This window comes from Belonocnema kinseyi, chromosome 5 (genome assembly GCF_010883055.1).
Source record: "Belonocnema kinseyi isolate 2016_QV_RU_SX_M_011 chromosome 5, B_treatae_v1, whole genome shotgun sequence".
NCBI classification, from domain to species: Eukaryota; Metazoa; Arthropoda; class Insecta; order Hymenoptera; family Cynipidae; genus Belonocnema; species Belonocnema kinseyi.
Window position 1 is genome coordinate 96,196,583 of NC_046661.1, and position 12,725 is coordinate 96,209,307.

The window sequence follows — 12,725 nt, forward strand, 5'->3', positions numbered from 1 at the left end:
CAGGCAGGGATTCATCCCTGACAAATTGTTTAGGGTGGTTCTTAATTATGGGGACTGTAACAAATTGTAAGTTTTTATAAAATTTATATTCTGAAACTAATGAATTTTAAACATAAAAAAATCGAAATTTCAATCAAATAGTTCACTTTTCAGTTGAAAAAATAATTTTAAACAAAAAAAAAAGATTTGGAAAAAATACTTAAATTTTAAGCCATAGCTAATGTATCTTTCATTAAAAAGATGAATTTTCAACTGAAATATTAGTTTTTAACCGAAAATTTTTTATTTTCAACAAATTGTTAAAATTTTTAACCAAAGAAATGAATTAGTTAACCAACAAAAAATTAAAACAAGAATAATTTTGTAAAAAGTTCATTTTCAAACATATAGTTGAATTTTTAACTACAAAGCTCAATTTTCGATAAAAGAAAAACGAATTTTTATAAACTAGTTAAATTTTCAACCGAAAATTGCTTTTCGAAAAAATAAAGGTTCATTGTTCAACTAAGAGATGAAATTTCAACAAATTTTCATCCAAATGCATCATTTTGAAACTAAACGAGGCTAATTTTTAATAAAAAATGGACAGTTAAAATATCAGTTCATGAATTTATGCGGAAAAAACTGATAATCACCCAAATATTTAATTCAATCAAAAAATATTTTAAATTAAAAGCCGTTGAATTCGATCAAAAAGGGCGAATTTTCAACGAATTATATAATTTTTAAATAAAAAGCTTACTTTTTACCAAAAATAAAACAAATAAAATACCACTTTTTAACAAAATAGTTAAATTTTCAACCAAAGAAATAAATTTCATTTAAAAGTCGAAGTTAAATTTTCTGTTTAAAAAATTATTTTTAGCCCAAAAAAGCAAATTTGTCAATTAAATAGTTGAATATTTAGCCATACAGATCAATTTTACGCTAATTTAATGAATCTTTGACCAAAAAAGTTATTTCGCAACAAAGCAGTATAACTTTGGCCAAAGATGTTTTACCTAGATGCGGTAAGGGTCAGGAATGGGGACGGCCGATATATATATGCTGCCCTCTTAAACTTTTCGTCGTTTCTATGGCAACCGCATCCTTCGACCACATTAATGGGCGGGGTGGGGCCGGGGCGCACACTGAAAGTTGTTGAATTCCAAACCGAACGTGATTTTCTGTTTCTCGCGTTCGCCTTCGACATCACTATAGCAATATTTGCTATAGCTGAGTTGGTCGGCGGGCTCTGTACGCGAAAAATGTTGTGAACGCTGAATTACCTAATTGTATTACAATTACAGAGAGCCTAAAATTATTCTATTTATTATTATTTTTAAATTGATTAATTTCTCTTACGGTTGGTTTGAAAACAGACATTTTCGGGATAATAAATAAATAGATTAAAAAAATTCTTTTCGTACTTTAGAATTGTAGTGACATTTCAAAAATTCTTTTTTTAATAAACATATGAAATTGAGATAAATTTTTAAATTAAATAAAATTTAGTTAAATTCCAAATTTAAATAAAATTTGTTTCAATTGTAGCTTAATTCAACATTTAAATAAAATTTAGATGAATTTAAAAATTAAATAAAGTTTAGTTAAATTAAATTAATTTCTCGTCTGCTGTATTTTAAAAGAGAAATTTTCGACATACTACGTAAACAAGTTTAAAAAGAATTCTATTCGTACTTTAACATTTATTGCAATGCAATTTTTAAAACTATTTTTAAAACTAAATTTAAAGATTAAATACAATTTAGTTAAATTCAGCATTTAAGTAAATTTTAGTTTAATTAAAGTAAAGTTCAGTCAAGAATAGTAGATGTTTCATGGCGTTAAATGGTTTTAAATTAAAGTGCAATCTAGTTAAATTATAATAAAACTGTAGTTAAATTTTAAATTTGAATACATTTTTGAAACCAGTAATATTAAAAATAGTGCATCCATATTGAAAAATAAAATTATTAATGCTATTTACGTAGAATGTAAATGACATAAGATTTTTTCACCAGATTTCACAAATTTAATATTTACTTGCAATTTAGTTAATAAATCGAGCATCATATAAATCATTATGTAGTAAATGAAAGGTGATATAGTAGTGATCTTAAACAAAGTTTGTTTTTATTGTATTTTTTATTCTTAGTTTTTATTAAGTACAATTACAATTTTATGTACAATACGCATTTTAACCGTTTTATTGGATACAGATATATGGACAAAAGCTCAGGAAAGTAATAATTAGGATTATAACTGACTCATAAAAATAAAGAATAGATCTAGGGAAGAAATTATATTAAAATAATCTGCACGTAGTTTACCGAGCCCTCTCACCAGGAGTATCCTACATTGTGCAGTATTCTAATAAGTAAATTAAATTGATTTGAACCGTATACAAAATTCAAAGAAAACGCTGAAATGTGAATAATTTTTGGGACAATTGTCACGGTGGCTACTAGACAGAAAAGCAGGAAATAATTCGCCATAATTTTCGAAGCAATTGGGAAATTTTTTGGAATCTTCAAGAATTTTAATTTTCAAATAAAAAAAGGGAGCACAATATATTCACCGATTTTAATAAATCAATTGGATGTCAACCCACAAATTCTTTTTGCTCAGCTCGAACGATTTGACTAATTGACAAAAATATACTACGTGGTATATGGATGGCCCCAAATAGTAAATTGTTTATCTGGTATCGCTAATTGTATAATTCAGAATTTATATAATTCGTTAAGTTATAATTGCGGAGATTTTTAATTTGGTTCACATTGTATTCTCAAAATTTTGTTACGTTAATCTGTATATTCGGCATTTCATTTTGAATTATTTTTTATTATTAGTCCTTTTATTTATTACAGTCACATATTTTTTCTGCTTCTGTTTCGCATCAGCCATTTAAAATTTTTTTAAATTTTCTATTTTTCCTATTAATGAAACATAAGAAAAAAATTCCCGGTTATAGAAGATGTCTCGATGCTGAGAATTAATATTTTAAAGATTGAAAATAATGATGCAATAATGCAAAATGTAAAATTTAATTATTTCTCTAAATCGCACACTAGTATAAAAAAGAGTATTAAAGATAGTATGTATTACAAGTAACAATGGATTTAAAATTAAAGGAATAAAATAGAAGGGAAGTTAGTATTGATGTATGACTTTTTCAATATGAAACTTTATTTGAAAATGATTATATATATATATATATATATAGTATAACAAAAGTGAATAAATTTATCATAAATATATGTACTTATGTAAGTTATTAAATGTATAGAAATTAGCGTATCTATAAATTCTATTTGTACAAAAATAGATGGTCGGTTGCTTCTTAGTTTCAACAGTGGAGTTGTGAAGGAATTTTAAGAACAATTTAAGTATTTTTGTATTATACTGTTAAACTCTATGATATAGTTATTAAAATTTAATTTGGAACCTATATATACTCCATACGGCAAGGTGAGCAATCCATCGAGAGAGAAAATGTTTTTAAACCTTTAAACCCAAGTGGCTTAGAATAACATAAGAAAAAATGCAAAAAAGTACCAAATTCTAACAGATAAAACGGCAGCAAAATAAATTAAACTGTATTTGTTCTTAGGTTTTTTGCTGAAAAATTAAAATATGTTAGTAAAACTTACAATATATATATTTTTTTTCTTAAGAATACGATCAATTAAAATATATCATCAATCGTTTGAGTTCTCTCAACGGCTTTTTTTACTGATCCTACCTTGGCGTATTTAAGATTATGTAAATTTTTTTATTATACCCACGGATATCGGTTTTACAGAAATAACAATCATCTTCGTTGGATGGCTCATTCCATTCTGTGGGTTTAATGAAGATTAATTTAGAATCGTCTTTAGTTTTTTTTTTCCAAATAGAAAGGATTTTACTGCAGTTACTGCAAATACTATCAGGAGCCCAATCTCCCAAAACTATATCTGAATTAAAGCATTCTTTGTACATATTCCGATAATTTTCGTTGAACGATCGTCGATCTTTTTTGTTCGAAATAAATGTTCCACAAATGAAGAAAAATGCGTTAATATCTTTCGGGCACACGTGTTTAGAAGATGAGGTTGAAGGTTTGTTTAAATTTTCCATATTTTTATATATAAACACGCTTGACAGGGATCCTGGTCCGATTGCAGGTGAGTCCGCGGTCTTCGAGGTGATAACCCTTTTACCACTCCAGGGCTACGTAAAAGGGCTTTTCGTCTTTGACGAGGACAATGTCAACTCGTCGACGAAAACACTACGGTATCATCATCACACCCTGTCGACGCCCTGTAAGGCAGTGCACTTCCACTGGAATCGGTACCCCGACTAGCGTATGAGCGAATCATTCTACACATCCCCTTACGGGGCAGTTGTCATCGTAACACGACTAGTCGAGGCAACAGGTGAAAAACATTCGATTACATACATCGAAACATCTAGACATCCGCACACCCACACATCCAAGCATCCGCAGATCCACACATGCACACACGCAAACATTCACTCATAACCGCAAATACACGTGGACATTTATAAAAAATGTATTTTTTACCATATTAGGGCAAAAAGAACCCACTTCTTTTTTAAAGATATACCATTCTTATGGGTACAAAGCTTTCTCTTTCAAGAAATCTACAGCAGCTAATATTGATGAGAAAGTACACTGCCTTACTTTCTAGAAATTCACAGCAGCTAATGTTGATAAATATAAAATATTATTTCCAGTTTCTATATAGACGAAAAACTAAAGATGATTCTAAATTAATTTTTTTAAACATTTTTTTAACAGCACCTCATTGATTTGACCTCCAAATGACCTTGACCTTGAACTAATGAAGGTCAACCGACACCGGATTTGGATTAAGCATGCTCAAAAACCTACATTTGAATTTTTTCAGATTTTTTCAGCCTTTTTTCCGAATTCAACCTTCAAATGACCTCAGATGACCTTCAGATAACCAGATATGATCAAACAAACCTTGGATTTGTATTCAGCGACCCTCAAAACCTATATATACATTTTTACCAATTTTTTTGAGGTTATTTTGTTGGTTTGTCCTTCAAATGACCTTGATCTTGAACTAATAAAGGTCAACCGACACTGGATTCGGATTCAGCGTGCTAAAAAAAACCTATGTCTGAATTATTTCAGATTTTTTCAGCAATATTTTCTTCATTGGACCTTCAAATGACCTTGAAAGCGATCTCATCTTAAAAAACCGACAAACGATTCGGAATCAGCGATCCAAAACCCCTGGAACCCCAAACGTCGCCTCCGTTTACTTTGACTTTTTTGTGTGCCTGTGTTATTATTATTAGTAGTCAACTAAATTCACTTATTGTTGTAAAATACAGATTCTTGGATATAGATATTAAAAAATCAAGCTACAAAAAAGAAATTTGGATTGTTTTAGTCTCCCTCACTGTGATTGAATATGGATGCAGCATGTCATGGACATTAACGGCTCTGTCTCAACGACCCAGTGGAGAATTCCAATATCTTGTATAAGAAACTATCGCCTTTTTGGTAGAATTGCTATTCTCAGCTTTCTGTGTTAAAGGAATTTCAATTTTTCTGTATATTACGCCTAAATTAGAGAAAACCTCTGGAGGAAATAGAGGAAATAATGAATTTAAGGAAAAAATAAAAATAACACAATGTTTTTCTTTCCTTTTTATTTCTGATAGAGGTTTTGATATAAGACTTGCACAAATGAAAAAAAAAATATTCTTTCTTATGTTTACATATTAGAAAATTGCTGAACAGATTACTAGCAATTATATAAGAAAAAATATCAACAGCATTCATGAAGCGTAAGACTCAAGAATTAAAGATCAATTAAATCCCATGATAAACTCAAGCGTATTAGATATTCGCAAGCCCCCCACCTTGAAGAAATATCGTAACTATGCCGTTCGTAAGAAACTTGTTTCTAAACTTGAATTGATTATTGACTAGCAGCCTGCTAAAATACATAACAAAATATTTCTGTAAAGTAACGGTATTTGTACGAGACATACGTAACAATTTTACTTTGATTTTAATTTAAAGAGATTCTAGTTCCAAAAAATGTATAAATTATTTAAAGAAATCGAAAAGAGTCATGAATTGTTCTTTGATAGAAAAGAATATCAGTCAGAAGGATCTCGAGTATGAAATGTTCGAGGATGTCAGTAGAAAAATTAAAAAAGGATGTCTGTTTTTTTGCAATATGCGGCTACTCTGACTGGTGAGTTAAAACAGGTTATTTGTTAGTGAAAACTTATAGTATTTTTTGCCTTACAGAAAAACGAAAGTTGAAATGTGTTCTGTGATGAGATGAAAGATTATCCAGACTATGTTAAAATGGAGAAATATCTTAGATTCATGTAAGGTTTAACCGACAAGGATAATTTTGATCGCAGCGAATCTTTCACGTGGAACTGCTGTAAACTTAAACTTTCCTTTTTTCTGTGCGAAATACGAATTATTTCATCAAAAAGTTTACTAATTTTTCAGCTGATCATCAACAGATTATAATTTCCTGTGAATATAAATTAAAGTCCCTGGATAGCAGCCTTGAATAGTGTTGGCTTTACAACTTGAATATCTTTCAATACCCTTAATATTAGGGTTTCTGAATCCCAAAAATGCTACATTATAGTTCGCAATTCCACAATTAAAATCCTGTTTTTTGTCTAATTCTTTCTAGAAATTTCATTGCACTTTACATTGGAAGAATCATAGCCGGCATTCGTTATTTAAAAATTTTGTACTATGATTAATATAGATTTCTTTAATTTGTTCCCTCTTGTCAGTAGACCAAATTATTGAACAATATTTCTTGGTGAAATCGCAGTTTTAAGTTGTCGTTAATAGTGGGACAGGAATTGTCTTTTAATTGGCACCTGAATCGAGAAAAAAGAGTTTAAAGAAAATTTAGGATTAGGGAAAGAAAGTAAAAAAACGTGCGGAAGGCAGTCAAGATGTGCCAAAATTTAACAAAAAAGTCCAACAATGATAATGGTCGCTAAATTTTCTTACAGAAAAAAATAAGTTTACCATTGTGACCAGCGACGAACAAAAGATAGAGCTGTAGAGTTTTTCGTTAAAATTTTGCTAATTTTGATTGTCTTCCGCAAATTAAAATTTTGCAAATATTTTTTTTGTTACCATTGATCCACCATCTGTCGATTATTGATTATCAAAAGAGGTATACTTCTTTGCTCATATGTGAAAATTGAGCACGAATATTCGTGGTTGGAGTTTTTAGGTTAGTTTCTGTTCATTTTGACTGTTCTCTAAAAATACAATTGTTAGGAAATAATTTTGTTCTAGACCTTAAGTCATCTATCTTTCGATGGTTGATAGTCAAACGTGGTAAATTCTCTTGATTCTATAAGAGAATTAAACGTCAATGTTTGTGGTTCAAGCTTTTTGGTTAGTTTTTGTTCATGTTAACTGTTTTCCAAAAATAACCGTTTTTAAAATTATTTTCTAGATCTTAGATCCCCTATATTTTGATCATTAATATTCAAACAAGGTATAATTTTTTGGTTTTATACTAAAATTGAGCGTCAATGTTTATGGTTGGAATTTTTTTATTAGAATTTTCTCATTTTGCCTATTTTCTAAAAACAAAAATGTTTGGAAATTATTTTTTTCTAGACCTTAGATCTTCTATCTTTCAATCATTGATGGTCAAGCAGGGAATTTTTTTTTGTTCTATACGAGAATTGAGCGTCAATATTCGTGGTTGGATTGTTATAAATAGTATTTTCTCATTTTGTCTACCTGTGGCAAGTTAAAATGCAGGTGAATAATTTTTTGTGGACCTTAGTTCCCTATCTTTCGATTGTCGGTGGTCAAACGAAGTATAATTTTTCGATTCTATACGGGAAATTGAGCTAAAATGTTCAAGGTTTTATTTTTTCGGTTATTCTTGTCTCATTTTCACTTTCTTTGGCAAGTGAAAATGTTTGAGAAATAATGTTTATCTAGACCTTAGGTCCTGTACCTCTCGATCTTTGATGGTAAAACGAGGTGTGCTTTTTTGGTTCTATGTGGTAATTGAGCGTCACTGTTTGTAGTTGGAGTTATTTAGTTAGTTTTTGTTCATTTAAAATGTTAAAAAAAATAATTTTGCCCTAGACCTTAGGTCCCCTGTTTTTCAATCGTTGATGATCTAACGAGGTATAATTTTTTTTATTTAATACGAAAATCAAACATCAATGCTTGTGGTTGGAGTTGTTTCGTAAGTTTTTCATCATTTTGAATGTTTTTTTCTTATAAAATTTTTTAAAATATATTTGTTCTAGACCTTAGGTACCTTATCTTTTGAACGTTTATAGACAAACGAGGTATATTTTTTTGATTCTATACGAAAATTGAACGTCAATTTTCATGCTTGGAGTTTCATGGTTAGTATTGTCTCATTTTGTCTAACCTTAAAATGATAAAATTTTGGCGAATCACTTTTTTCTAGACCTAAGGTTCCCTATCTTTCTATCTTTGATGGTCGAGCGAAGTGTACACTTTGGTCCTATAGGGGTAATTGTAAGCGTCAATGTTCGTGTTTTGAGTTAGTTTTTCTCATTTGGAATGTTTTTTATAAATAAAATTGGTTCAAAATAATTTTTTTTACGCCTTAGGTCGCTTATCTTTTGATTTTTGATTGTCAAAAAAGGTCAATTTTCATGATTGGAGTTTTATGGTTAGTATTTTCTCATTTTCCTATCTTCGAAAAGTTAAAATTTTGATGTGCAATCTTTTTCTCGACCTGAAGTTCCCTATCTTTCACTCGTTGTTAGTCAAACGAAGTACAATTTTTTGATGATATAAGTTAATTAAACGTCAACGTTCGTTGATAAATTTTTGGTTAGTTTTTGCATATTTAGACAGCTTTATAAAAATGAATTTTTTTTAAATTAATATGTTTTAGACCTTAGGTCCCTTATCTTTTGATCGTTGATGGTCAAACGAGGTTTACTTTTTCTGCGCTATATTCAAATTCGGTGTCAATATTCCTGGTTGGAGTTTTATTGTTAGTATATTCTCGGATTCGTGACAAAAAGCCCAAACGGCAAAGCGCCCGCCAAATGAGAGTCGCGCTCCGTGAAAAACGCCCGCGAATCAGAGAGCGAGTAGGGGAGTGTCATATGTACACCCATCGCGATTAAGCGACTCGCTCTCTAATTCGTGGGCCTTTTGCACGGACCGCGACTCTCATTGGGCGGGCACTTTGTCGTTTGGGCTATTTGTCATGTATCCTTTTTCTCATTTGGACTATCTACGGCAAGTTGAAATTTTGATTAATAATTTTTTTCTAGACTTTAAGTCCTTTATCTCTCGATCATTAATGGTCAAAGGAGGTATACTTTTTTGATTCTACTCGGTAATTGATCGTCAATGTTTGTGGTTTTTTAAAAAATAAGTTTGTTCTAGACCTTAGGTCCCTTATCTTTTGATCGTTGATAGTCAAACGAGGTATACTTTTTTTGATTCTATAGGAACATTAAGCGTCAATGTTCATGGTTGAAATTTTATGGTTAGTATTTTTCTCATTTTGCCTATTTTGGGCAAGTTAAAAAGTTGGCAAATAATTTTCTTTCTATCGCTGATGGTGAAACAAGGTATACTTTTTCGAATCTGTCCGTAAATTGAGCGTCAATGTTCATGTTTTGACTTTTTTGGTTAGTCTTGTCTCATTTTCAATATCTTCGTTAAGTTACAATTTTTGAAAATTAAGTTTTATCAAGACCTTGGGTCCCATATCTCTTGATCTTTAATGGTCAAACGATGTTGACTTTTTTGGTTCTACACGGTAATGAAGAGTGTCAATATTCGTGGTTTCAGTTCTTTGGTTAGTTTTTACTTATTTGGACTGCTTTATATAAATGAAAATGTTTTGAAATTATTTTGTTTTAGACCTTATGTCCCTCATTTTTTAAGCGTTGATCCTTTTTCGGTTCTATACGCAAATTAAGCGCCAATCTTTATGGTTTGAGTTTTTTGGTTAGTATTTTCTCATTTGGCCTATCTTCGTAAAATTAACATTTTAGTGAATGATTTTTTTCTAGACCTTAGGTCCCATATCTATCGATCGTTGATGGTCAAACGAAGTATAATTCAAGTACTTTTTTATTTTCTGTGTCGCCTAAATAAGATTACAAATTTCATCTGGAACTTTTTTTGTATTATTTGGTTAAAAAGAATGTATTACAACAAGTTCGTTAATCTAGATATGGCATGAGCCATATAAGAAAGTGCGCGTTTTTGAATCTGACATGATAGGTGTTAAATGTTGTGAGGAAAAAGTAGAATATTTTCAATTCGCAATTTACCATGTTGCAAACAAACCTGATGATTGTAAAATTTATTACAATTGACTTTTTAATACATTTATTTGTTGAATATGAAAAAATGTTTGCAAGTTTTATGTAAAAGTTTCAGGAAATATATCTTTATAACAATTACTACAAAGGAAAACATTCAATTTATATTACAATACATTGCTGGAATAATAGGTGAGATATTTGTACTATTACTGTGAAATATTTAAATGTCAAACATGTATGAACATTAAATTAGTAATTTTAAATGTTTAAATCATTTGAATTCCTTTTCACTCTTAAAATCCTATGTATTCTTTTTAATTTTTTTTAATGGCTTTGAATGCTTTGAAACCACTTTAAATTCTTTTTAATTTCTTTAACTTCCTTGAAATCTTTTGAATCCCTTTAAATCCCTGTTGTATCTGGATTCATTTAAATTCTCTGATTCATAAGAATTCCTTGAATTCAAGTAATTTCTTGAATTTATGTAATTTTCTTTAAAATAATGCAAATATTTCAAAAGAATTCATTGACTTCAGGGATTTCAGAAAATTCAGGAATTCAAATGAATCGACGGAATTCAGGGATTAACATGAATTCAGAATATTTTCAATAATTCAGGAAATTTAGAGAATTCCAGAAATTGTCTAAAATAATCTGAATTCAGGGAATTCAAGGAATGCAAGAACCGCAGAGAATTGAAAGAAGTTCAGGGATTCACGGGTTTCCGGGAATACAAGGAATATTAGGAATTGAGGGGATTCAAGGATTTAAAGGAATTACAATAATTCGAGGAATTTCAAATATTCAAAGAATTCAAAGAATTGAAGAGATTGTTTATAGGAATTCTATAAATTTATGAAATTTAAGGAATTAAGAGTTCAGAAAATTCAAGAAAATCAGAGATTTTAGTGAATTCAAGGAATTTAGAGAATTTAAGGAAATTAGAATTTTCAAGAAATTCCGCATATTCAGAGGAATTTAGAAAATGGAAGGAATTCCGGGCAGCTTGCCAAAAAATTAACGTTAATCTAACAAGATTTTTAAACAATTTAAGGCATTTAGAGATTGTCAGAAATCAAGTTCTTCAGGCTATTCAAGAAATTAAGAATGATCAAGAAATTCAGGGATTTCAAAATATTTAAGGAATTCAGGGTACTCAGAGAATTGAAGAAATTTAAGGAATTCAGATTATTTAAGAATTTCAGAGAAGACAAATCATTTAGAGAATTCCTAATGTTTAAGGCATTAAAGGAATTTCGAATAAAACAGGGGTTCAGAATGTTAAAGGAATTCACGAACTTGAGGGAATTCTTAAGACTTTAGGATTGCCAGAACATTTAGCATATTCAAGAAATTCAGAGTATTCCAGCATTTCAGAAAATTCATAGGATTTCAGGGATTTCAGAACTTCAGAGGAATTTAAGGAATTCATGAAATTGAAGACATTGCAAGAGTTAAGAGAGTTCAGGGATATCAGGAAATGAAGACTATTTAATGAATTTAGGGGATTAAGAGAATTCAAGGAAGCAAAAAATTCAGAATATTCAAGGAATTCAGATAATTTAAACTATTTCAGGAATTTCTAATATTCAAGGATGTCGGCCAGACGAGGAATTCAGAGAATTCAGAACGTTAGAAGAATTCAGAAAATTCATAATATTCAAGGATATCAGGGAATCCAAGGAATCTCCAAAATATAAGAAATCTAGGGAATCTGGAAAATTTTTATTTCTAAAATATAAAACAAAACAATAAAAAAAAAACTTATCTATGCAAACTGACTTCATGGTGCGAACGAAATATATCAGCAGTGAACACATGCAATAATTAGCTCAACATTTTTTTAGATCAGCTTATAAAATTAGATAATTTTGATATAATGATTTTATATAATTATAATAATTATTACTTACCCAGATAACATGTCGAGCGCACTATGCGCGCATGGCGCAGGCACGCCGTGCATACTGTCACGCACGACATGCGTTCAAATCAGCAAACAGATTTATCGTCCATGAAGTCGCGCCTGGCATGTCGTCTGAAGGACGTGCATGCGTGTATGACGCAATCACTCAGTACGCTCGCAAAGCGGGTCCTAAAATTGTTTATTTGTAATCAAATAAAGTACCAACAAAATTCAATTTGAATATTTTATTTCAGAATTAGAAAATTATGATATATTTAATAGGGTAAGGGAACCAACTCCCGAGGGGGTTCCAATTCTTTGAGATCAAAGATGGTTTTCTTTTTTAGATTAGGTTTTATTAATACAAAAATTAGATGTATAAGATTACAAGTTATCAAGTGTAATTCGTTTATTTACCCTATCAAATACGTCATAATTTTCCATTATTATTATTATATTATAATTTATTATTATTATTATATTATTATATTATTATTATATT

General features: G+C 29.9%; 1 protein-coding gene across 3 annotated transcripts in view; it reads left to right on the forward strand.

Moving 5' to 3' along the window:
• The first annotated feature begins 6,012 nt into the window (after positions 1-6,012).
• LOC117173489 (facilitated trehalose transporter Tret1-like) overlaps positions 6,013-12,725 on the forward strand; it is a 35,122-nt gene continuing 28,409 nt past the window's right edge. For 2 of the 3 annotated variants that reach the window (XM_033362102.1, XM_033362100.1), the window contains exon 1: positions 6,013-6,230. Coding sequence is in view for 1 of the 3 variants with exons in the window: in XM_033362103.1 (XP_033217994.1) it covers positions 6,194-6,230; positions 11,894-12,072 (216 nt within the window). In the remaining 2 variants the exon portion in view is untranslated. Of the gene's footprint in view, positions 6,231-11,893; positions 12,151-12,725 lie in introns of those variants that run through there. The other variant, XM_033362103.1, reaches the window with a different exon arrangement.